The sequence below is a fragment of the Chrysemys picta genome, chromosome 2, assembly GCF_011386835.1.
Source record: "Chrysemys picta bellii isolate R12L10 chromosome 2, ASM1138683v2, whole genome shotgun sequence".
Lineage (NCBI taxonomy): Eukaryota > Metazoa > Chordata > Testudines > Emydidae > Chrysemys > Chrysemys picta.
This window is the reverse complement of record NC_088792.1, coordinates 153,301,774-153,328,495: the sequence shown is the minus strand read 5'-3', so window position 1 is coordinate 153,328,495 and position 26,722 is coordinate 153,301,774. Positions and strand designations below refer to the sequence as shown.

Below are 26,722 nucleotides of genomic sequence, written 5' to 3'. Positions count from 1 at the left end.
TTGGTAGGGTTTTTCTGGGAAGAGGGGGGAATTTTATATATAATACACACACACATCCACACTGCTCTGTGTTTATGTTAGAGAAGGCAAGTCAAAGAAGTGCGCCTGGCACTTGCAGTGGAAGGTGTTATGGTCAGATGTTTGTCTGCCTTTTTCCCCCCTCCTACCTTTTGCCCATCTTGTTTCTTTAGATTATAATCTCTTAATGGTGGGAACAGTCTCTCATTATGTGTTTTTTACAGTGCCTAGCACGGTTATGACACCTAATACACATAACAATAATACATGATCACACTTTGCACTTTTACTGACAAATTCATCCATCTCCTTACATGGTTCCCATCACTGCAGTATCTCATGCATTGAGCCTCAACACCTTTATGAAGTAGGGAAGCATTATCTCTCCCATTTTACAGATGGGGAAACTGATACACAGTGAGCCAATTGAACCTGGTTCATTCATGATTATTTTAAGGCCCCTTTGCCTGATCCCAGAGTGGGACAAAGGGAACTTAATGTAACAAAGAATCAGGCCCTAAGACCTAAAGGTATTTAGGCCTCTAATTCCCATTGAAATCAACTGGAGTTAGGGTCCCAAATACCTTTACAAATCTGGCCCTAAGTGCTTTTCCAAAGGTCCCCTGATACAGAATTCTATAGCATGGCTTACAAAAAAACTACAGAAGGGGGGGATCTCATTCTTTATTCAATTTCTATAGAGCCCCATTTATTTACATTCCTTATATGACTTTTCCATAGGGGATCAGGGAGGGTGAGAGGAAAGTTCCTGGCTGTTGGACAGGGTGGGATTCCTGGAAAGACTCGCCACTTCCTACGTAACCTAACTCCTAATGCTCAGAATGGGAACATGCATGAGGGGCTGCAGGGAGGCGGAAGAACCCAGACGGTAGCCAATGAGTGCAGGAATGTGAGGCTGCTTCAAAGGAAGGCATGTTATTGTGCGCACTAGGGGCCCAGGGAGATGGGAAGGGAGGGGAGTCTTGTTTCTCAGTGACAGGCCAATACAAAGGGTGTTAGCGCTGGGCAACTGTGATGTAACCTTGTTCCCCGGCTCAGTTATATTCATAATACAATCTAAATGGTGCTCCAAGCAACAGCTTTACTCCATATTTGGTTCCAATGAATCATTTCATCAGATTCTCGTCCAAGAAGTTTTCCAGGATTTTTTCTTGTTGCTTTCCATGCAAACCCTAATGATTTAGGTGTAGTTGTGCTGATAGAAATCTGGCTTGTTTATCAGGATAACAGAGTGAATTTATAATCCTGCTAGTCCTGAACTTTTTAACCCTGCTCAGCAATCAGTGCTCATCTCATATTCTCTCTTTATGGTCTGGATCTGTGTGATAGAAGAATGCCATCAACATACAGTGTAAACAATACAGCAACACACCGTGCAACCAATATGAGGAGCAATTAGAGTACAACCAAAATACAGCGCAAACAGTACATCGTGAATTTAGAATACAGTTGACATACAAACAATATACAATGCAATCAGAATACAATCAACATGCAAAGCAAACAATACAGTAACACACTGCAAACTATATAGAACAACCAAAATACAGTCAACACACTGCAATCAATATACAATTCAACATGAACACAATCAGGACAGTGCAAACAAGATAAGTACAAACAGAATGCAATCAACACACAATGTACACCGGGGTCGGCAACCTTTCAGAAGTGGTGTGCCGAGTCTTCCTTTATTCACTCTAACTTAAGGTTTCGCGTGCCAGTAATACATTTTAAAGTTTTTAGAAGGTCTCTTTCTATTTCTATAATATATAACTAAACTATTGTTATATGTAAAGTAAATAAGGTTTTTAAAATGTTTAAGAAGCTTCATTTAAAATTAAATTAAAATGCAGAGCCCCCTGTACTGGTGGCCAGGACCCAGGCAGTGTGAGTGCCACTGAAAATCAGCTCGCGTGCTGCCTTTGGCACATGTGCCATAGGTTGCCTACCCCTGGTGTACACTATACAACAACATAAAGTTGAAACACGCTATGCAAACAATATGTAGACCACCCAGAGTACAGCCAACACACAGTGCAAACAATTCAGCAATGTGCAGAACAAGAGGAATAGATGGAGCAACCAGAATATAACCATTACCCAGTATCAAGCTTTCCCTTGCAAGACAATTGACCGGATAAGCTATAGGTCCTTCTCATCTTTAACTCTTGTATTATGCTAAAGAAGAGTAGTGTAGATGACTGAGCACTATCTTGTTGCTTTAGGATTGTTTGATTTGCTACCCGTCAATTCATGGGAGGGAGAAGGTGCATGGAAAGGCCAGTCACAATCATGCTGAGGAGTGCACAGACACTGTCCAAGCTAGGATGCCCAAAGGGTGCAGGGAGAAGTGGAGGAAGGCAGGGCCTTTTGTCCCTGCTACCTTTCGGCTCATATAATTCACTGTGCTAGACTCTGTGGCTATGTCTCCCACACTTGCTGGCTCCAGGAACTATGACCTTGTTTACACTAGAGAAATTTAGCACACTACTCACCATGCATGTAACACATCTTGCAGCCACGCATACATTAGTGGCTCCCCCTCGCAGCAGCATTCAAATCTGCATGTGTGAGTTTGGATTAGCCTTGCTTCCGGCAAGCCTACCCACTGTGTCAGTCTGTGCTGAGATCGGGCCATTGTGGGCTGGCATAATAGCACCAACGGTGCCTGCTATTCTGAGTCAGTCACAGCTGTGGCCGTCCTTTAGCTCAACCATCAGAATCCATTATTGTTTCATGAAGGACCTTGGTTCAGTCCCCATTCATGGCACGTGATGTTGACACGTGCATGACCTCGGGTTTGCTGGGCGCATGTATGACAGCTGCTATCTTGGCTGACACACCAGGAATTGAACTGGAGACAAGGCTCCGCAGCTGGGGCTGTAACAGACTCAGAGCCTCTTTGGATCGGGGACACTGTGACAAACACTAATCACTGGGTTATACTTGCTGCAGCCTTTCAACCTTTGCTAGCTCCAACCTGCAAGTCAGCCAGAATTCCTCTGGGGATTCCTGCTTGTACTCCCTTCCCTGTAATGTGGCCAGCAGCTTCACCGCCACAGCCTGGCCCTTGGGTTTGCTGGTGCTTCCTTTAATCCTCTTCAGATGTCATTGCTTCCTTCCAAATGGCCTTTTTGTTTCTAAACACAAAACACAAAGGGTTGATTTGGTTTCAGTGCACATGCACCAGCTCTTCAAAGCTTTACGCAATGGCCAATTAAACAAATGGCAGCTACTCTGCCCAGGGATAGGTAGCTGCAGTGACTCGGGGACACCCCTGCTCTGAGTCAAGCCATGAACAAGGGGATAACCCTGACCCCCTGGCCAGCCCCTTTCAACATTGTTACACGAGGGCACATGCTCCTCATTAATGACCACATTGCATGACTCGGGGCTTGTGACAGGAAAATAAAAACAGTGAGCTCATCGGAGAAGCAAAACAGGGAACAAGAGGAATTTTCATAAATATTTATGTCTCTGGGACTCTTGTGCAGCAGCCATATTTATCCTTCCCTTTCTATTTAAACAGTCAAGTTGTTTGTGGAGCCTCGCTTTTAAAAATGACTAACTCCAGGGCCTAAGCACATCTGCAGCAAACCTCCAGCAGTTCACACATGCCCCAGGACCCAAATCTGCGACGTGTTGAAGTCAGGGAAACTGAGGGTGTTTGCCACCTTGCAGGAGGCACTCCACACCTTGTAGCCTCTGGCCTGTTGAGTGCAGTTTAAAGAAAGGGTTCCTTCATTCAGATAAATATGTGGCCATGGGACAAAATGAATCCCTGGTGTAGTCACATTGACATCACTGGGCTTTCCCCAAGGTTGGATTTAGCCCACTGATTTCAACAGCCATGCCCCAGGGATGAATTTGGAGTTAGGGAGAGATGTTTGACATGCCTGTATGTAATAGCTGTCCCTTTGGATGGCTTTCTATTGCACTTGGAGTGGAGAGCTGTAATAATAGCCAGCTATTTGTTGAGTCCTAGATACAAACTTCATGCATGAACTAATAGCCTCCCTCCCACATAAATTTAAATGGTTTCTATGGAGAATACACCCGATCAGCCCAAAACCTCACCCCAATTGCTTTATTACTTAGAAATGCTGGGAGAGCCTCCAACTTATATGGTTTTTTTCTTTTTAAATTAAAAAGCTCACGAGAGAGTGACTTCTTAGCCCAACAGTGTGAAGAATAATAAGCAATAACTGCTTTCCTTTCCACTGCTGGGCGCCCCAGGCGGGGCGTACTGGCTTACTTTCACCTCTGGGTTGGTCCTGCTTTGAGCAGGGGGTTGGACTAGATGACCTCCTGAGATCTCTTCCAACCCTAATCTTCTATGATTCTATGTACAGTGCTTAGTACATGGGGTGCTGGTCTCAGCTGCAGCCTTTAGGTGATACAATAATCTGTATCTGTAGTTAATCCACGTCCCTAAAACACGGTAGGTAGGTTGACAAAAGTATTCTTCCACTGACCTAGCGCTGACCACACAGGATCTTAGGTCAGTTTAACTACGTCGCTCAGAGGTGGTGATTTTTCACACCTCCGAGCGACATCGTTGGGTCGATCTAATTCTCTAGTTTAGACCAGCCCATTATTACTCAGCTGAGGGGTTTTTTAGCTGCACTGAGTATTTTGTTCCTAGATCAGAAAGCCGGAGTGTCAGTTCCAAGACTGGTTAGATTCACCTTGACATCATGATTGGCAGCGATCATAGCAACAGGTGATATAAACTCTAATTGGGAACTATAATTAGGAAACGCCTGCATGGCAGGGTTTTACAGTGGCTTATTAGGAATCCCCCTGGTTATCCCGACAGCATTAGCACATGTAGGAACCGTGTAATCCACATGCATCACAGTCGCGATCGAGGAGCTGGCAGGGACAAATCCTCTATTAAAGTGACTTTTGCATCATGCCGACGAACGAAGTGTGGATTTAAGGTTGTCTGTTTCTGTTTGTTCCTTCCAGATTATCAAAGAGCCCCCTCCACCACCTGAAGAGGACAGTGAGGTAAGTGACACCAGCATTACCAGCTCTCACTGTGCCTTCGCTTCCAGGCAGGTAGCACACAGAACATAGCAGGAGGCAGGAGTTAGCATTTCGCATTCACCTCCTATGCTCTTGCACCCAATAGGCAAACGGGGCTGTTGAAGCCACAAGTGAGGTTTTGGGCGCACTGTGCTTTCTGATTAATGTCTTCAGCGCATGTTTCATTCACATAGGGATCAGTCACCTTATTTTCACAAAGTGATTAGGTAACGAGCCATAGCCAGTCAGAGCTGCGCCTGTACAGGGGGCGGGAGAGAGAGAGACTGTTCTCTGCTTTGAATAGTAGAGCAATGTAGCAAATCAGCCCTGTTCAGGACAACAGTTAAGTGCATGCTTAACTTTTAACTCAATAGGAAGACATAACCACACTAGACTATGTCATCTAGACGGATGGGTGAGCACTAAGTTGCACCACATCACCAGTGTGAGTAAAGGCTGTATGCGCTATTCCTTAACGTTCCTTTCTAGCAAATTAGGTCTGAAGCCCAAAGGCCAAATTATGAGCTGGTGTAAATTGGTGTAATTCCATTGACTTCAGAGGAGCAGCACCATTTTACACCAGCGAACTGGGCCCACAGGTTTTACTCAAGGAGAGAGAAAAGCAACCTTAAAACTCTCATGTGAAAATCTTAAACTTACTCCCCACTTACTCTTTCTGTACAAATCCTGTCATGTGTGATGATTAAATCTGGATCACTATTGCTTTCCTGGGACAGATTCCTCCCTGATATATGCCGGTCCTTTCTGTGCCATATCCACATACTGCTGCTTTCAACTAGCAGTGAGAGAGATTCTTCTTTCCCTTCCACTGCTTTGCACTTCAGTTACTAGACTGATTAGACCTTGTCCTGAGCCCACTGACGTCAGTGGGACTCAGCGTTGATTTCAGTCGGGTTTGGATCAGCTCTTTACAGCAGGGTAAGTGAGAGGAGGCTCAACCCCATGAACAGAGAGGTACAGTGGGTTTGTTCCCTTGCCTTTTGCTGCTGGAGATGTATTCTCGACTCTCATCCAGCTCACGAGTGAAAATGTGTTTGCTGGATTGAGCCTTCCCCCACTCCAGGCTGTCCAGAGAGCACTCTCTGCTCTAAGGCAGAGCTGTTAATGCTCAGGGCTGAGAAGCATTAGCCTCTCCGGAATCCTGCTCCGTTTCTGCTGATGTAGTACTCATGGGAAAGCCAGTGAGCTTTCCATCAGTGGAATGGCTCAGAATAGCTGGAGCCCAAGCCAGGAACGGAACCTGAGACTTTGTAGCTCTGAAGCAGAAACCCAAGTCATAATGCTCCCAAAGTCCAGGAAAGTTTGGATTTGAATCAGCCTCTAGATCAGAATGCTCATCTCTCATAATGGCATTTTCAATCCGTGCCTCTCTTTGCAACCATCTGACATACTTCCCTAATCAGCTCTGTCTGTTGTTGGGCCCGAAGTAAATCCAACAACTTTGTCAGTTTCCAGCTTCAGAAGGAAAGGGAAAATGTATTCACTTGAAATTGCATGTGGCTCATCTGCTCTGCGCTCCACATGCCTCCAAGTCAAGGGATTCAATAGCTGAAATCAATTAAAATACATCAGGTTGGAATGCTAGCTCTCTGCCCAAACACTGGGAAGGGAAATTACATCTTGGTGTAATGGGGGGGATGTACGTCTCACACATAAGGAGGCATTTGGTAATCCTGCGAATGTTTTGCAAATAAAGCAGCATTTGCTTCAAGTTCTGTTTGGTTCTATTGGCCAGTCTCTCTTGGCAGAAGCTGAACTAAAGAACAAGAGATTAATTAAACTGCTGTGAAGATGCTTTTTCCCTGAGTTATATTTTTCGCTGACCCTTCAATGCACAGAGCAAACATGGAGGAGGCCTTGCAGCCCTTTGCTAAGAGAGATTTTCCTTCTCCTGTTATTTTCACTGGAGATTTTTTTTCTTCTAATGTTGTGTTTGTTAAGCCTGAGACTAATCACAGTGTCAGCACCTTGGAAGGGGTAGGGAAATTGTACATAAAACTTGGGGCGGCTGTCTCTCTGAAAACCAGACCCCTCTGACACCTACCTGTGTGCACTGTGATTACACAGACAGTTTCACCATGCTCTATCAGGGAGGCCCAGATCTAGCTCCTATTGATACCTTTGAGGATCTGGGCTTGGAGTCTCTTCCATTGGGACTGTCTTTGTAACCCATAGACAGACAAGGCAGGTGAGGTAATATTTTTTATTAGACCAACAGTCGTCAGTGAGAGAGACAAGCTTTCGAGCCACACGGAGCTCTTCTTCAAGTCCGGGAAAGGAAATCCTAGCATCACAGCAAAATGCAGGGTGGAACAGATAGTTTGGCATAAGTAGTTAGCACATATTGTAAGGGACCCTTCAAAGTACGCTGCATATTGGTAACCCACGCACACAGTGGGTGGCTGAGCCATAGGTAGAGGCTGATGAGCTTGCTACAGCATTGGTGAGTAGGAGTGGCCTTATTTTTTATGCTTTTCATGCTTTTTACCTCTAGAGGTCCCAGGTTTTGGCCCTACTGCTGATAACCCAGCCAGGGGTAGGGCGCTACATTATGCCTCAATAAATGTGCTCCTGTTGTTACCTAAACCTGTATCTGCAACTTACCTGTTTTCCTACTGACACAACGGGACTCATATAGCATGTCAGTCACTAGAAGCATGAACAGCTGAGCGGCTACCACCACTGAAGAGAATCCTCGAGGGGGAAATGTGTCCAATGAACTTTCTGTCACAGCTCCGGGCAACTGCAGCTGTATTTTCCCTCAGTGGTTCAGCAAGGGCCCCCCAATCTTGGCTTTCAGCTCCCCAGCTGTTGCCCCTGTGGGTGAAGACACGTGTCACTCTCCCTTCTGACTGGAGTATTGCCAAGCAGGACAGTCCCCTACGTTCACTATGTCATCCAGGCATAGACAGGTTGCCCTATGACACCTGCTCGCTTTCTCTTTAGAGACAGATAACATTGTAATTGCTGCAGATTACCACACAATTCTTTCTAAGCAAGCCTAGTTTATGCATAAGGTAAAAAACATTCCAGAGAAAACATATTACAATCAATAAAAGAACCCACACGCATGCTAATAAGCTTACCAGAGTTCATCCCAGCTCTTGCATGGGTTCTGGCAAGTGCAGCCTTTTAATACCCCACCCTAAGGGAATCCTTGTGGTTACAAGTTCATCAGAGGTGCAGCTCAGAACAAGCCCCCTCATAACATGTTTAGTTCCCTTTTTGTACAGTTCAGGGGTCTTTGAACTGGAGTTTCCCGAAGCAGGTAGTTAGTATACACAGGATCTCTCTCCTCAGGGAATATCTCCAAAAGGTTGGCTTCAGAGCAGGAGAATTTGCATTCCCCTCACTTCAAGGTATTTCCTAAGGAAATCCACTTCACACTGTAGAGTTCCAAAAAGACTTTCGAACTTCCTCTGACCTTCCAAAGATTGAATTAATCTTGTCTTTCTGGTAAAGCAGTTCCATAAAATTTCACAGGAGTACATAAACATTTGCATTTGTAATACAATGAATTCCAAAGGTGTTAACCCTAATTCAATAAGATTTAACATCATTCAGTAAAATGTATCTTAATTTCATAAGGTTTGTTCAGGATATTGTAAATCTGTCACACTTTCAACCATCCCAAACCAAAGAGAATCCCAGGGATGCATTCAGTGTTATCCAAAGCTTTCAAAGCAATTGCTGTCTGGTTTAAATTCAGAGCTGGCTAGGAGACGGAACTACAGAACTTGTAACCCTGCGATCAGTATTGTCCAGCAAAGGTCTGAGTAACCTGATTTCTCCACACAAGTGACTGTTGATGGAAAGGATATATTCTCATGTAGTTGAGTTGTTGGTGGGACTGAACAGGAAGTGATAGTACTGGATGTTTTTAATTTTGCTACCGTGAATTTCGGCTTCCTGGTCTAAGGAGCACGTAATGTCCATTGTAAATCCAGCATCTCTCGACATGCTCTGGCAGAGAAGCACGCAACACAACGCAGCAACTTCAAAGAGTTGCTGAGATTAAGAAGAAAGACATTCTGAGGTTTGGTGTTTCAAATCCTGCAATTACTTTAAATGCAAAGATACAGCTAATGAAGACACTGTCTGGGTATGTGCACCAGACAAAGAGATGTACCAAAAAAAATGCGTTTTCCCTACCTTATTTTATTTATGCAGGTGCATGAGGCACTGTTGGGGCAGGAATTGTCATGAATGATAGAGATTTGATCTGGCTTGCAGTCTAGTAGAGCAGCGTTCTAGGAGTCAAAGACTCCCAGGAGATGGATCCTCAGCTGGTGTAACCTGGAGCAGCTCTATTCACACTACATAAGTGGAGGATTTGACTCTTGGGGTTTTATTCCTGGCTCTGCCACAACTTACCATGGGATGATCTGGTGGTCCCTTAAAGGCTGTGTCCACACTGCAGCTGGGAGCATGCCTCCCAGAGTGGATAGACAGAAATGCACTATCTCTGTTCGAGTTAGCCTGCTCAAAATAGCAGTGTGGACATTATGGCATGCCCGAGCACAAGCCCAGCCAACACTTGGGTGGCTGGCCCATGCTGCTATTTTTAGCATGCTGGCTTGAGCGGAGCTAGTGTGAGCCTGTCTGCCTGGGCTGGGAGGCTTGCTCCCAGCTGCAGTGTAGACATAACCAAATATGACTCCATGATTTAGGGCAGGTCATGTGGGGCATAAGTGTTTAGGTGCTGAGGTTTGGGGCACTGAAAGGGATGTCCATGTTGTGAGTGTCATTCTTATGTTGGAAAAAGCCTTTGATCTGACAGCACTTTCCTCCAGAGCCTAGAAGTTTATAAACCTGATTCTCATTTACCCTAAGACCGCTTTACATTATGTTAGCAGTAAAGCGGCCTTCAATATAGTTTCCTCCCACCTTGGGCTCCCTTTACACCACCAGAAAGGTGTAACATTGCCTTCATGTTAAAGTGAACCAGCACCCTCTATCTTGGAATATAATTGACATAAATCTTTTAAAGTTCAGAATCTGAAAACTTCTTTAGACACCTTTAGGAAATTAGTGGAAGTTGAGGCTGTGCTCAGCAATTCCCAGGATCAGGCCCAGAAAAGAAGGCAGACATTTTGACAAAGTATATTTCATTGGACTCAGTTACCATTATAGAGCCCAATCCTGAAAAGAGGATGACCTTTGGAAGCAACACGTTGCATGGCAGAGAGAATTGGGCCCCATTCTCTCTATTTTTCTAAAAATAAATGGAAGATGGATTCAGTGTAGTGTTTTTAGCATGCTGTAGATAGCTCTCTCCCCCATAGAAAACCTGGTAACCACTCATCTCCAGCATGAAGCAGTGCTAATCCCTTAAGTAGCAGCATTACATTTACAGTAAGAATTCCCCTCCTCCTCCCAACTCTTGGCAAAAATAAGACAAGAGGAATTCTTGCATCAGCAGATTTAAAAGCTGAGGCCAGATGGCTTTGCATTGCAAGGACAACACATTATACTGTGACAATGAAGAACTAGGCTCAGTGCTTTCAGAAATCTGCCCAAGGTTTTATTTGAAAGGACGTCTGAGACAGATTGGAGACAACTTGCCGTTGGCAAAGCAAGACTTTTATCAGCTGAAGATTTCTGATTGATTAACCTCAAGATCACAAATGCTGTCCCACAGATAGTACAGAGCACTGGGGAGCCTGGATGTAGGACAAATGGTTTAAATGACATCCAGAAAAGATCTAAGTAATGCCAATCAGAAGAGCTAAAAGGCTTGAAGAGCTAGTAAGCACCCGATCGTTCTCTGATTGGAGTATATGCCCTTCAGCAGTTAAGGTTGAATGCACTTGTATGGGTATGCCAGACTCTTTGCTGGCCTTGATTAGATCAAAAACACACATGCTTCCACCTCCAGCTGGTAAGAAGGCTCCAGCTAGTCCTGTTGAATGAACGCCTGGCTATTGGACTTACTGCAACTCCCTCCAATTCAGACCGGACAAGAAATTCACCAATGAGCTGAATCTGGGACCCAGCATGGCAGCCTGTCTCCTACATAGGACAAATCAAAGACAATGTGTCAGGCCAGTGCTTTGTAATATGCCACGGGTTCCCCGTTCACTACCAGACCCAGTGTGCTGCTACTGATCTACAGAGAGCTAGACTGAGAATACAGCCACAGAGCAAAGGACAGAGTGCAAGGAGTAATCCCAAGAAACATTGTACCTCTTAGAGTCTGTTCCTTCCCTGCTCAGGAGGTGGGGAAGGAGAGGTGTTATGATGTACTGCTGGCATTTGATTTTGGAGCTAACTTTTCCCCACTATTGTGACACCTTCTCTCCCCAAGACATTCACAGACAAGAGAACCAGACAGACTGCCACAGTATGCACCCTCTCCCCAGAGCTCCGACCTGTTCTCTCCACGCTGCATCAGCCTTTTCACCCGAGCCGTAAGGTCATTCCCGGCACAGCACCAGGGCCAAGCCACCAGCCAGCCCGTAATTGGATAATGCTTACGTCTGTTGTCGTCTTACCCACATACATCAAAACAAACACCCACAAGAAACTCCTGGAAAGAAAGGCGCATTCAGCAGCACATTTATGACAGGCTGAAGGTGATGATTATCACTGTCAAGGGAAGTCTGCCTGCAAAACCACGCAGGCTCCTATGTCCTCTTCTTGGAGAAATTTAACTCACCACATGGAGGTCGCTGTTGGGCCATCAGATGAAAGCTTCTGTTCATCTCTCCCCCTTGAACTCCTTTGTTCTGCCCCAAGCCATCTCCCAGGCACATGCTAGCACATTCCTGGAGCCAGAGAATAGCTGGTAGTGGCTCACCCCAGGGTGAGAGTCTGCTCTGAATTTTTTTCAGACACCCAAGCAGGAAATGTATTCCTGAAAGAAGCCAGGTTGCAGTTGTGTGCCTGCATATTTCGTTCAGCCCCCTCTCTAGTAACCAGGGATTGCAGAGTGGGAGGGAAAGGAACTTTCCAGGAAAGGGAAGGAAGAAAGAAGTGTAAGAGAAAATCGATTGGGCACCTTTGGGAATGGGGAGAAGTGGGTTTTATGCGTGGAAGGTGAGGATTTAAATAGCCAAATTGAATTTGGAACATATAGGCTGAATGGTGGACTGGTGCAGCAAACTTGATTAGAGCAGAGGATAGCGAGAAGTCAGCTTCCCCTTGAAGTGAGAATTTGCATAGACAATTAGGGTTGATTTCTTTCACATCTATGGACTTATTTTATTTGATGTAAATTACATTATGCCACCACGGGTTCAGCTCTAGCGGCTAGTCTCAAGTTCAGCTCTAGAGCTCATAGGAACACATGAAACCATAGGCAAGTAACACAGACAATCACACGAACAAAGTCCACTAGCTTCTAGCAGTTTTATTAAAGTTGCCAACAAAGTTATGAATGTCACAGCATATACAATTCCTAAATATATCCATGCACCAGTTATAACTACAGACATACGGACATCCTCTTAGGTGGTGTTAGAGTCTGATGGCTCTCTCATGGATTGATCATCAATACAGGGATAGTCCCTGCTGGAGTTTTCCCGCTCTGGGCTCCCTTTTTTATAATGTGATTCTGTCTATACCTAGATGCTGCGCATGTACATGAAAGCGTCAATCCTCTCTTTTCTTATTGGTCTGTGTCCCCTAGAAACATAAAGAACCCCGAATTCTATAGGCTGTGTAGGTTCTCTTTATTCTCATTAACACTGATGCCCCACCTGTATTCTGTGGTTAAGACACATGTTGGAGACAGATGTGCTTTTACAGCATTTTTATAATTTAAAATTAATCTTCCGACTAAATTTTTGCAATATTACCACTTGGTATCTCTTTTCCCATAATCTTAGGGCATTGGGTTATTCCTCAGTCATTTACTTATGTCAGCATTTCTTATCTCCAAGGCCTAAAATAGCTAGGCTAAAATCTCGCAGACCTCAGCCTACAGGTTCTTGCATTTCAGCATGTCTTACTTTTATCTAATACATGATTCCCTTTAAATACTGATCAATCTTATACTTCTATAATTCTACACATTAACTCTATTTAACATACAATAAATATATATAATATAGCATGTTAATTAATCATAACATCACACAATAAATAAATAATAAACTAAAATCATTGGCTACACATCATAGAAAGGGCTATGGGATTTATAATGAACTCGCATGTCAAAAACAACAAGGAGTCTTTCTGGTGCCACGGACTCCTTGTTGTTTTTGTGGATACAGACTAACACGGCTACCCCCTGATACTTGTCACATGTCAAAGACCACCGTTGTTATATCTCAGCTAGAGAAGACATCTCCGGCAGCACAACACACCTCTCACCACAAGGGGGCATTGGTAGAAAGAGAGGGAACATGACTACAATTAAGGCAGTGGACTATATAATTCCAGGGGACTGGATTCAATTTCTGGCTCTGCTACAGAATTACCTGCATGACCTTGGGCAAGTGTTTTAATCTCTCTGTACCGTCGTGTTCCGTCTGTCAAATGGGGATAATTGCATTTCATTTGTTTGTCATATCTGTTCAGATCAAGTACTGTCTCTTCCTATTGTGTGTTTGTACATTGCCTAACATAGTGAGGTCCCAATCTCAGCTGCAAATACAAATAATAATACTAGGGGTCTGTCTACCCTGCAGTCAGAGATGTGACTGCAGCACATGTAGACAAACCTGAACTAGCTCTAAACTAGCTAGGTCGAATAGCAATAGCAGTGAAACTGTGACAAGCCCACCCAGGTCCCTGGGTATGGCCAGTGAGTGGCTAGCTTATGCTGCCATGGCTTCACTGCTATTGTTATTGAGTTAGCTAGTTCAAAGCAGGACCCCTTTGATTTTAAAGAGAAGAGTGCTTCCTTGTAAATCACTGACATTACTTCATGCAGTACCTTGCTTTTCCCTGATGGTCTCTCATCCGATTACTGATCTATCCCAACTTGTTTAAGGTTAGGAGATCTAAGATGCCCAAACAGTAGAGCTGAAGGGGATGGAAAGTTCAGTGCATTGGGTTTACTTTAGGTTAAGGAGAACACTTGAGTGGCGGAAGCTGCCGGTCAGCTAATTTTTTTTTATAGTGACATGAAGAGACAGCCTATAAAAAATAAACTAAAACAAGCACGAATCTCTTATGCAGCCTTTAATCTTAAGTGTTTCTGATCTTTCTCAAGATAGCCAGGTAGCTGAGAAATATGGCATCCAACTCAGTTAATAGGCACCACATGTTACACGCTTGCTTCATTCTGCCCTCAGCAACATAAATCCATTTGTCCAGAGCCAGCTGGCCTGGCTGAAATACATAATATTACAAACAAAGAATTTGTCCTGAGCTAATTCTGTAATTCGGGATTTTTAATAGCAATCAACCATATATTTGTTTCATTTGCTATAAAAAAAAATCCTGAATTTGCAGAATTAATTCAGGAGAAATTCTCTGTTTCCAAACAGCAATTATGTTCATGTACAGTAGTGGTTCTCAAACTTTTGTACTGGTGACCCCTTTCACATAGCAAACCTCTGAGTGCGACCCCACCCCCAATAAGTTATAAACACTTTTTAATACACCTCTACCCCGATATAACGCTGTCCTCGGGAGCCAAAAAATCTTACCGAGTTATAGGTGAAACCGTGTTATATTGAACTTGCTTTGATCTGCCGGAGCGCGCAGCACCGCCCCCCCCGCCCCCCGAGTGCTGCTTTACCGCGTTATATCTGAATTCGTGTTATATCAGGTCGCATTATATCGGGGTAGAGGTGTATATTTAACACCATTATAAATGCTGGAGGCAAAGCAGGGTTTGGGGTGGAGGCTGACAGCTCGCGACCCCCCATTTAATAACCTCATGACCCCCTGAGGGGTCCCGACCCCCAGTTTGAGAACCTGCTGTACAGGAAACTACAGCGGGCAGCAAGTGATGGAGCTGAAAGACACCATCTGCGTTGCACAGGCTGGCAGCCAGAGCTCAGCCAGCAAGGACTGAGCAGACCTGAATACTGGTCAGGAGTGAACCTCAGGAGATTCATCCCAGCACTGGGCTTGTGCCTTACCCATCTTGAGGCAGCTGGGCTCCAGTTTGGCCCCCAGCACTGGTTAGGGCATCATTTCTATAGGACTTGTGGCAACTGGCAAATAGTGAGTGCATAGGACTGCTCACTAGGGTTGCCACCTTTCCAGTTGTTGGTAACTGGACCCCCCCCCCCCCCCAAGGCCCTGCCCTGCCTCTTCACCTCAAGGCCGGCCCCTGCTCTGCCTCTTCCACAGGCCCCGCCTGTTGCTCCGCCTCTTCCTCCAAGCCTGCCCCCCCCCCCCCCCCCCCCGCTCTGCCTCTTCTCCCAAGGCCCCGTCCCCATTGCTCGCTCCTCTCCCTCCTTCCCCTCATTGCTCACTGGATCATCTCCACCTCCCTCCACACCCCAGCTCCGCTCCCTCTGCTAGGGGCTGGGATGGGAGCTGCTGCAGCCTGACAAGGAGCCTGCCTGGAGGTAGGAGGCAACCCCAGGTGAGCAGGGGCTGGCGCGAGTTAATGACCCGGCACCTCCCCACATCCCGCAGTAACTGGGCTTTTGGTGTCCGGTCAGGACATCTGACCGCTCACCGCCAGATCCCCTTTTCAACGGACTTCCCAGTCAAAAACTGAGCACCAGGCAATCTTACTACTCACACATGCCTCTTCCTGCCCCATATGGCCCCTAGCATGACTCCTTCTGAGGGACTGCAAACACAGTGAGGATATCTCTCCATGTGCTGGAGAGACCCTTGGAGTCAGGGGTATTTCCCTAGGGTGTCTCACTGTCCCTTTATGCCCAGAGCACAGGACAGAATTCCCACTGTGGAGGGCTAAGGCAGGTAAATGCAAGAGCATGGGAGCCCTCTGCCTGCAGAACTATTCCCGGAGCCAGTGGGAGCTCCACCCATACAGGGCTTGCAGGCTTGGGTTTTGGATACGGATGAGAATCGTGTGCCAACTGTTGGAGTCTGCAAAATTGAGCAAAAAGTCTCTTGAGAACAGGTTGTCTCGCTGGATTAGTGGGCTGCCTTCTTCTGGTCACACCATCACTCCCATGAGAACAGCCTTTCTCGAGGCATTTTGGGGATTTGATGGAAAAGCGGCAGCAAGACTGGGAGACATTGGGAAGGAGGAGACAGTGAGTTCTAATCCAGGCTCCACTACTGGCCTTCCACAAGTCATATTTTGCCACTCTGTGCCTTGTTTCCTCTGCTGTAAAATGGGGATAATAATGCCCAGCCATGTGGCAGGGAGCAGGGCTGTCAATGGCTATATAGTGCTTTGAGCCTGCAAAGTGCTGCACAAATGTTATTCTGGTGGGGCTCCAGCAGTGCAGAGGCCACTGTGAAAATAATTATTAAGGCAGGGAAGAGGGGAAGGTTTCCAAGAGTTTTCATATCTGTTCAAATTCAGTTTGAATTCCTGCCCTGAGTGTTTCAGATGCCCCTAGGGGAGCTTGAATTATCCTTATGTCAACCACAAATAAGGTTCCCTCAGGTCAGGGTTGAAGAACGTGGAGCCTAGTACAAAATATGAGACAAAGAACTTTGTTTTTTTGTCATCTGGCAGTTTATGAAGATGAATCTCTGGCTCCAAAAATTTATCTGTGTCGGCATCTTCTTTTATGTTTAATTTAACTCCAGTTCCATCTAAAGCAGATATTTGGGGTGGAAAGATGCCAACTTTTATACATTCCCTTACGGTACTTGTTGACTATCGGTCTCGTGCCAGTATTTAGCCTTAGATGGAGTTTAGCACCAGCTTTAGGCTGCATTCCCAAGCAACCCGACTCCAAGAGGACCCGGTCCCGGCGCGCCGGGGGCCGCTACCGGCCTCACACCCTCCACGCGCACCTCTTAACGGTTTCACACCCTTTTGAACTCTCTCTTCAAGGTTCTCCACCAGCTTTGGGATGCATTCCCAAGCAACCTGACACCAAGAAGACCCGGTCCCGGCGTGCTGGGGGCCGCTACTGGCCTCACACCGTCCACGGACACCTCTTAATGGTTTCACGCCCTCTTGAGCTCTCTCTTCAAAGTTCTAGAGTTCAAGAGGGCGTGAAACCATTAAGAGATGCACGTGGACGGTGTGAGGCCGGTAGCGGCCCTCGGCGTGCCGGGACCGGGTCTTCTTGGAGTCGGGTTGCTTGGGAATACAGTCACTGTCCAACTTCCTGAAACGCACTTGGATTTTTAGGGTTCTTGTTTTCCTATCGCTGCTGGGCCAAAGCCTGAAAATCCTTTCTCAGCTCTGACTCAGCTCTTACGCAAGAAAAATTCCTGTTACCATCAGTGGAAGGGTGGTCTGAACAAGGACTGACTCATGATTGAGCAAGGACTTCAGTGTTTGGCCCCACATTATTAACCGAGAAGAAGGACGGTTTGGAGGTTAAAGCACTGCAGTGGGCTCCTGACCTTTGGGTTCTATTTGTGACTCTGCCATCGACTTGCTGTCTGACTTTATTTATGGCCCGTGTTATACGGGAGGTGAGACTGGATGATTGCAATGGTCCCCTTCTGGCCTCTGAATCTATGAAAGTCACCCCTCTGTGCTTCAGATTCTCCTTAGCGTATGCACAACTTGCCTCAGGGGGCACGTGACCAGGATTCATCACTGAATTTGGTCCGCTGGTTGGATCATTAGCTTGCCTGGCCCAGTGCAGTGCGACGTGAATGTTGATCCATGCCCTGCTGTACCTCAGCTCGTAAAATAGGGACAGTGATACTAATGGGCCCAGACCTGCGATTCATCTGCCTCTCTCTATATATTTGTGCTTCCTTTGTTTTAGCTACTCGTATGTCCTGTTGAATTTCTGGCCAAGTCTGAAGCACATCAAGGGTGTTTTCTGTGCTTGTGTTGCAAAATCGCCTGTGCCTACAAATCATGTAAACAGCCCAATCCTGCAGTGGGCTTGTGACTCTTGCTTTCCAAGCCTATGCTGTAGCCATTCGGAGGATGAGGGGGTGTTATTTTTGTTGTTGTTTTGGCAGACACGCCTCCTTTCAAGGTCTGAAAAGACTCGCAGAGCTAATAAGGGCTTGCGGGGAAGATTTCTTAAGTCTTGGCATTTCCTGTTGTGAGAAGTCCAGTTTGTGCTGAAAGAAAGACGCTGAAAGAAAATATTTGGATGGCTTTGGTCCCAATTAAAAAAAATAATAATCCTCATGGAAAAATTCATGCAGAGATATTAAGTTCTTATGTTTCAGCAAAGAGAGAGAGGCTTCAGCAAAGAAGAAACTTGCAGTTCTTAGTTAATCATTAGCTTTTCTTTAGAACAGGTCAAAATTTTCCAACTGAAAAACAAAATTGACAAAAGAATGCCTGTGTTTGGAAATGAAAAATTGAGTTTCCTTTGAAATTTTGTGGGGGAGGTTTAGGTTGGATATTAGGAAACACTATTTCACTGGAAGGGTGGTGAAGCACTGGAATGGGTTACCTACGGAGATGGTGGAATCTCCTTCCTTAAAGGTTTTTAAGGTTAGGTTTGACAAAGCCCTGGCTGGGATGATTTACTTGGGAATTGGTCCTGCTTTGAGTAGGGGGCTGGACTAGATGACCTCCTGAGGTCCCTTCCAACCCTGATATTCTATGATTCTATGTTTTTCTGATTATTCAATGAAAAACTAAAAATATTTTTTTAGTTAAAAAATGTATTTTTCTTGTTTTTGATTTTTGAAACCTGAAGAGGTTTTTGCTTTTTGATCAAAACCCTGGAATATTCTTGTGAACCATTTAGAAATAAAAGAAAGAAAAAAAATATTTCTTCCTACATTTTTTTCATGGAAAATGCGTCCCCTTTTCTAACCAGCTCTGCTTTTCTGCTTTGCCAATTCTCAGCCCAATTTGAGAATCATGGAAATTATAAACCATGGGGGTCAGATAGTGCATTGCCCTAGGACCAGTGCAGCATTGTCACCTACTGCATAGTGGTTCTCAAACTTTTGTATCGGTGACCCTTTTTACACAGCAAGCCTCTGAATGTGACCCTAAGACCCTTATAAATTAAAAACGCATTTTTATATTTAACACTCTTATAAATGCTGGAGGCAAAGCAGGGTTTGGGGGTGGAGGCTGACAACTTGTGATCCCCACATAACCCTGTGAGGGGTCACGACCCCCAGTTTGAGAACCTCTCTTGGGCTTTCTCCAGTTCATTTTTAAATAACTAAGGCAATCAAGTCTCAGTCACTTACCTTGAGGGGGACTTTACCACGCTTTAATAGAATTCACTGGGCCAAATCCTAATGCCTTTACTTAGACCTTGATTCTGCACGTGTTTCCCTTTTATGAACAGTCCCACTGACTTCAGTGGAACTACTCACTGTGTGTAAAGCTAAGCACATGCTTAAGCTTTTGCAGGATCAGGATTTCCATTTTTACACAGGGAGCCAAATTCTCTGCTGGCATAAATCCAGTAAAGTCACTGAAGTCACACCAGCAGAGTGTTTGTGTCTGTCTTTAAAGGGCAGTCTCCCTCGTAGATTACACAAGTCAAAGATCATTATTAAGACTGTCTTCTAATATTCAGCATACTTTTGCTCACTTGCATACTGTTCTTCTTGGTAATGCCATCTTGAACCACTTCAGAGCATTCTTCTCCCTCCTTGGTATTTACACCCCGGTAGTTATCTTTTATTTTCGTTTGGACAAGCAAGTTGTTTGAATCCCTAAAAGAGTGAATCCCTCTTGCCTCTTAGTTTTTTACCCCTTCTGTTCTCTGAGATCCTTAGTTTGCTGACACTTGTCTCATATTGAATGTGCACAGTGGGCCACTCTGCTGTATGTACCCTTAAGAACATAAAAACAGCCATACTGGGTCAGACCAAAGGTCCACCTAGCCCAGTATCCTGTCTTCCGGCAGTGGCCAATGCCAGGTGCCCCAGAGGGAATGAACAGACAGGTTATCCTCAAGTGATCCATCCCCTGTCACCCATTCCCAGCTTCTGGCAAACAGAGGCTAGGGACACCATCCTAACAGATCCTAAACAAACTTATCTGACTGCAGAAGGGTTTCACCAGCATTGGAAATAAGTCCCCCTGATCTGCTCCTTGTTGCCACTGACAGCCAGTGTAGGTACCCAGAGCAGCACCCAGAAGGCCCCAGGATTGGGGGAGTGCAAAGATGTTTTAAAGCCACCTTCATGCCTCCTTCCTGAGCTGTGCTGAGTGCTTTTTGGCCATACCTCAGGATCTGGCCCAGTATTCCTTCTTCTTTCTTCTGTTTTAAGGCGGTCTCAACCAGATTTCAAGCAATGATTTTGCAACTTGAGAACATTGTGGGATCAACCCGTTTACTTCTCAGAATTCAGAGATGATGCAAGACAGAGTCTCTTTAAAACAAAACAAGTTGTTTTGCTGGGGCAGGATTGTACCTGTCAAGTGGTGTTATTTCATAGCTCAAACAATATCTTCTTAACACGAATGCACAGCCCCTGAAAAATAACCACCAAAAGATCTAGATCCCTTTACAGCTCTCTGACACTTTATGGGCAAGTCTACACAGCAAAAGCTGTGCATGGGCTAGCTACCTGAGCTAGCATGAGTCCAGCTAGCAGGCAATATAACAGTGAAAGCAACATAGTGCAGGCTAGTGAACCAAGTACATATCCAGGGTCCATGCTGGGTTTACACTACCTGCATTGAAGCCCATGCTGCACTGTCTTTACTGCTGTTGCTACCAGTGCTAGTTAGATTCAAGCTAGCATCAGTAAGCTAACTCATGTACAGCTTTTGCTGACTCAACATAACCCACGTAAAGGGGTCTTACAGTCTATGTTTGCACTTAGTCATCCATTTGTGTGCACTGACAACGCAACCCCGTGATGTAAAGTATCTATCTCCTTTTTGTTTGATAGGAAGAAGATGACGATGGCCTTCCTAAGAAGAAGTGGCCAACAGTCGATGCTTCTTACTATGGTGGGCGAGGTGTTGGTGGCATTAAAAGGATGGAGGTAAATAAATATTTGCTTACGTACCAGGAAAACTCACTCGTAAACTCAGCCACAAGATCCTTCTGCCATTCTCCCAGAGGGAAACAAAGAGGAGGTGTGACCTCTCTCTCTGGGATGCCGGTGTTAATTGGAAGTAACTCCACTGAGGTGAATGTGGGTATATGGAACCTCTGAAAATCAGGGCATTTATTCAGGAATCCCATTGAAATTCATTAGGATTTAGGCACCTACCCTTCTTAGGCTCTCCTTTGAAAATTCCAGCTGAAATATGGGTTTAGAAGCCTAACTTTAGACATCATGTTTGAAAGTGTTGGTGTAAGTCGCTGATCGTTCTTCAATAGGCTCTGTGAATGTTTTGGTTTGCTCTCTTGGGTTTTGTTGACTGCTTATCTCTACCAGTGACTAGTTTCTGTTCATAAGGGATGGTCAGATTTCCCCCCACCCCCACCCCACCCAAAATAGCTTTCCTAGTAAATGGAAATGTCCATTTTCATCAAGATTTTTTTTTCAACCTCCACCCCACCAAAAAATTTTCAAAATGCAAAATTTGAAAGGTTTTTCCAAACGCTGCATTTTTTCATTTCATTCTGCGGGGGAACATACCACTTTCTCTCACTTTTTTGTGACTGGCTCCTTTGAGAGGAATAGGGACCAGGCCTGCCTGAACCATAATGACCTGCCTCCCAGCCTAAAAGGACAGAACTAACTGGGGGCAGATAACAGCCTGAGAAATAACTGGGCCTCATAAAAGAGCTGAGAACTCCAAGTTCTCCACAGGGAGAAAACTGGGCTTCTGTGGAAAGCGCTGAAGTAGGGTCTGAAAGAAGGAAGAGATTTCATGGAAGCAGCCTGGGAATCAGGGCTCTGTGCCCTCTTCTATGCACATCTAAAGCCTGGTCTACACAAGGAAGTTAGGTCAGTATAACTATGTCACTCAGAGGTGTGAAATAACCCCCTGTGTAGACAGAGGTGTGAAATAACCCCCTGTGTAGACAGCAATAGGCCAATGGGAGAATTCTCCTGACAACCTAGCTACTGCCTCTCAGGGAGGTGGAGTACTTACATTGACAGGAGAACCCTCCCCCTTCCCCCCCCCCCATTGGTGTAGGTAGTGTCTTCACTGAAGCACCTCATTGGCACAGTTGCAGCATTTTAAGTGTAGACAAGCCCTAAGCCACGTTGGTCTGCAGGAGTGCAAGGTACTTTCCTTGTCTTCATAAAACACTGTATTGGTTCTTCTGGAGCTGCCCGAAGGGAATTCCGCGGAACCGCACTGTGTTGGATGCATGTCAGGAATCAATTATTAATAAAAACCCAAATGGAATTTGTTGGGTTGTTTGTTTGTTTGTTTTTAATAACTCACGTTGTCAATAGCCCATAACATTCAGTCGTGGCAGGTAATAACACTGCCTTTCCCATTTTCTCATTTGTCAATGGAGCACAAAGGAGAAAGAGCCTTGGGAGTTTTCGGCTTTGATGCTCTACAGATGTTAGGGGCTTCTTGTTTTCTGTTACCCTTCAGTAACTTAATGCCAGTGCGAAATGAGTGTGTCGGGGGAGTAAAACGCTATCCAATCAGAATGGTAGCATTTACCGCTCACTTTGCACTGGTGTCAATGACAACCCATGATACAGGGCAATGAGAATGAAGCCCACTGACTTCAAGGCCAGAAGAGACCATTATGGGGCTATTATTATAAAGGACTATTGTCTAGTCTGACCTCCTACATAACACAAGCCATAAAGTAGCACCCGTAACTTGTGGTTGAGCTATAGTGTATCTTTTAGGCTATGTTTACACTTACCATTGCGTGTAGATAGGGTAACCAGATGTCCCAGTTTTATAGGGACAGTCCCGATAGTTGGAGTTTTTTCTTATGTAGGCACCTATTGCTCCCCACCCCCGTCCCAATTTTTCACGCTTGCTATCTGGTCACCCTATACATAGAGCACAGGTACTACATGCGTAGCTACACACCACACTGAAAGTCAGGCTGTGTCCACACTGGTCACTGCTGAGTGTAGCTGCATATCACAGTGAAAAGCTCTGGCAGCGGGGATCTACCAGAGCCTTTCCCCACCGCTGGAGTCTTTCACAAAGGCTCTGGCAGCAGGGAGTCAGCAGGACATCGCACTGCTAAAAATAGCTGTTTAGACATGGGAGGCCCTGCTTGGATGTGCAGAGAGCTGTGTAGGGTGCATACCCTGGGGGTTCAGCTGTTTAGGGCACTCTACTCACCTAAGCCGTGCCTCACTGTCTACACTGCTATTTATACCCATGCTAGCTGGGCATGCAGTGTCTGTACTCTACATACCGGATGTAACCTTAGAGAGACATCCAGTCTCAATTTAAAGACTTCTAGTGATGGAGAATCTACCCCATCCCATGGTGAGCTGTTCCAATGGTTTAGTAATCATTGTTCCACTGGGCAAGTGCAGAGCATCCAGAATATACTTAAGGAATGGGACTTTGGACTCTCGCAGGGGTGTAGCTAGCCCTTTGCAATTGCATTTTCTGCTGCTTCTACCAACCCCAACTCAAGCAACTGGCCCTGTTGACGCCAGTGGGACTGCCTGCATGAATGGGGATTGATGGTTTCAGAATCAGGTTTGAAGTATGGAAAGACCTCTAGATTCTGTACAACAATTGTCTTCTCTGAGGCAAATGAGCTTCTCCATTTCTAGAAAACCCAGCATCTACATGTGCCAAAATGCCCAGAGTGGGAACTCCTTGCAGCTGCAATCAGGAGAGATGGGACTGAACCAAAGCCCTAGATCCCAGCACCCAAAGCCCCAGTGTAGACCCAAACTTTGCAGCTTGTCCCTCTCTCAACAATGAATCTGGACAATGAGGAAATCTAGATCCAGATTCAAATGTTGCAGCTTTACGTTTAACAGCAGATGCTATTTTAAGTTGCCAACGATGTTTTTCTTCTTAGGTCCGCTGGGGAGAAAAGGGGTCCACAGAAGAAGGGGCTAAACTAGAGAAAGCCAAGAATGCCAGAGTGAAGATGCCAGAGCAAGAATATGAATTCCCCGAACCTAGGAACCTGGGGAATAGCATGCGCAGGTCCTCTTCTCCCCGGAGGTGGTACACGCCAATCAAGGTAGGTCTTATCCAGGTACATAGTCTATAGATTGATTCCAGTAGATACATGTTAAACACTCATACAGCCTTATAGACAGTTTTCATGTGCACAGGTTAAAGCAGTGAGAGTGACTTTGTGTAAAGTTCCCTGTCCCAGACTTGGGAGTCCACCCAAAGGCTGTTTTAACTTGCACCAGATGCCTTTGCCTCAAGGGGTTGTTCGGTATAAAGGAGCCCCAGTCGTGCTTCTTTTCTCCCTCCATGCTATCTGCAATGTAAAAACCATGGCAGCATCTCTCCACTTCCCAAGGGTTCCACTAGGCAGTGGAGAGGGGCTGGTTAAGCTGGCTTTAGGGCTGCTTTGGAGTGGTACAGAGCAGCCAGAATGCACTTGAGGAATGGGGCCCTCGGCTCTTGCAGTGGCGTAGCTAAGCCTTCGAAAGTGCTTTCTCCCCTACTCATGCCTGAAGCCCCCACAAAGTCTGCAAAGGCAGGTCTTCCGTTCTCTGAGTGCAGTGCGAGAGAGAGAAACCTCGCTCCCGCTCTTACTTAATAATTAGCCTGGTGAAGAAAAAAATAATTCTTGCCAGATGCCACAAGGAAGAGCTGCCTCTAGGAAATGAAGGACTGATTCTGTTGTGCAGAGAGCGAATGACGGCAGGGCAGCTTGCCCATCCGCCAGGGAGGGAATGCCCTGCAAACGCTCTCTGACCGACTCAAAGCAGCCTCGGAAGCTAAGGGCCAGATTCTCATTTATGCTAAGGCTGTGGCAGTGCAAGACTGTGGAACAAACTCCCACAAGAACTAGGACCATCCCAGGGTTGTAAGTTCAATCCTTGAGGGGGCCACTTAGGGATCTGGGGCAAAATCAGTACTTGGTCCTGCTAGTGAAGGCAGGGGGCTGGAATCTATGACCTTTTGGGGTCCCTTCCAGTTCTGTGAGATAGGTATAAGATAAAGACAGAGCAGCAGGTAGATTTCAAATCAACTAACATAAAGCCCGACCAAAACAAACCACTTCACTGCTCGCACACTTCTCCCCCTCAGAAGGGGGTGAGTGAGAGAACGAACCACATGGGACAGAGGATAGCCATGCTGCTTAATGTATGTCTGAAAGGTGCTCACATACTACAGCAATGAGTGGTTTGAGCCCATCTGTAGAACAGACTTTACCTAGTTATTAATCTCCACCACACCCTCACTGGACGACCCCCAAAAGACAACGTATGCAGACGGAATAACTGCATCCAAAACTTTCCCTAAACACAATCCATGAGAACTCAGCAGAAAAGAAGGAACAGTTTCTGGGAACTTGATGATCTGCTACTGCCCTTCCCCTACAGTCAGAAAAATTTCCAGCACCCCACTCTGCTCTTGGCAAAATCTTTTCCTCGGACAACATGAACGTATAGAGATGAATTTGCATTGTGTCGTGCAGGGAAGTGCTCACATCATCACAAAAGCCAGAGGCAGGAAAGACTTATTAGGTCATTGAGTCCACGTGCCCAGCCAAAGCAGAATTGCTAACTAGAGTGTATCCTTCAGTGCTTTTTCCAGTCTGCTTTGAAAATAACAGATCACCACCCACTGTTCCCTGTGGGAGAATATTCCACAGACTCACTGCCCTCACCCATTGGAAGTGTCTCCTGGTGTTCATCTTAAATATTCCTTCATCCCAGTGCTCGAAGTGCGCACAACTCCATTGGCTAAACAAGACATACCAATCCCTCTGGTTATATTACACTGCTTAAAATACCTCCTCACTCAGTGGATGGAAGGTAAATAATGTATGTGTTGCAATCTAATAACAACAACAAAAGTCCTCATAAAGCAGAACACAAAACCAAATCTTAGGACCGATGTTTGAGGAAAGTTAAGCAGGAAATTCACATTTAAGGGGTGATCATCTCTGTTCCTTTGCACATGATCCTTCACTTCACACAGCCGCAGAAGCGCTATCCTTCACTCGGAATTTCCTGGCTTTTGTCACTTTATCTGATGGAGTTTTTCTTCCCTTTACATTTGCTTCCACCGGAGCATCTGTCCAGTAGGTGGATTGCCTTTAGTTGAGAATGGATATATTGTAGCTTGAAATACCCTGGACTTTAAGTGCTGTCAGACAGCAGACTTTTGTGTTGTTACTTATTTGGATGGTAGCAAATGGACTTCCCACCCACCCCTTAAACATACTTTCAGATGTTTAAAAATGTATCAGCTGTATAATCCAGTTTAAATGGATGGATCCATTTGATCATTACCTGTTCTGTTCATTCCCTCTGAAGCACCTGGCATTGGCTGCTGTCAGAAGACAGGACACTGGGCTAGATGGACCCTTGGTCGGACCCAGTTTGGTTGTCATTTTATGTTCTTATGTTCTTCAATAATCCAAGGAAAAAAGCAAAACAGTGCATTTAGAGCAGTTTGCTAATCCCTTTGCCCAGCTGAAAGGGAGAAATGCAGCAAACTAGAAAATTCATTATTTGCATTGCCCTGAACCCCAGTCTACCTCACTTCCTCCAGACTCATGATCCCTGCTGTCCTTATACAACCCCTAGCCCCCTCTGCTTGTCTGAGCTTCCAGTCTGGCCCTCT

General features: G+C 45.5%; 1 protein-coding gene across 2 annotated transcripts in view; it reads left to right on the top strand.

Moving 5' to 3' along the window:
* ANTXR1 (ANTXR cell adhesion molecule 1) overlaps nt 1–26,722 on the top strand; it is a 186,540-nt gene that overhangs the window by 101,334 nt on the left and 58,484 nt on the right. For both annotated transcript variants that reach the window (XM_005285200.5, XM_005285198.5), the window contains exons 14-16: nt 5,014–5,055; nt 20,947–21,042; nt 23,982–24,149. In XM_005285200.5, coding sequence (XP_005285257.1) covers nt 5,014–5,055; nt 20,947–21,042; nt 23,982–24,149 — 306 coding nt within the window. The remainder of the gene's footprint in view (nt 1–5,013; nt 5,056–20,946; nt 21,043–23,981; nt 24,150–26,722) is intronic.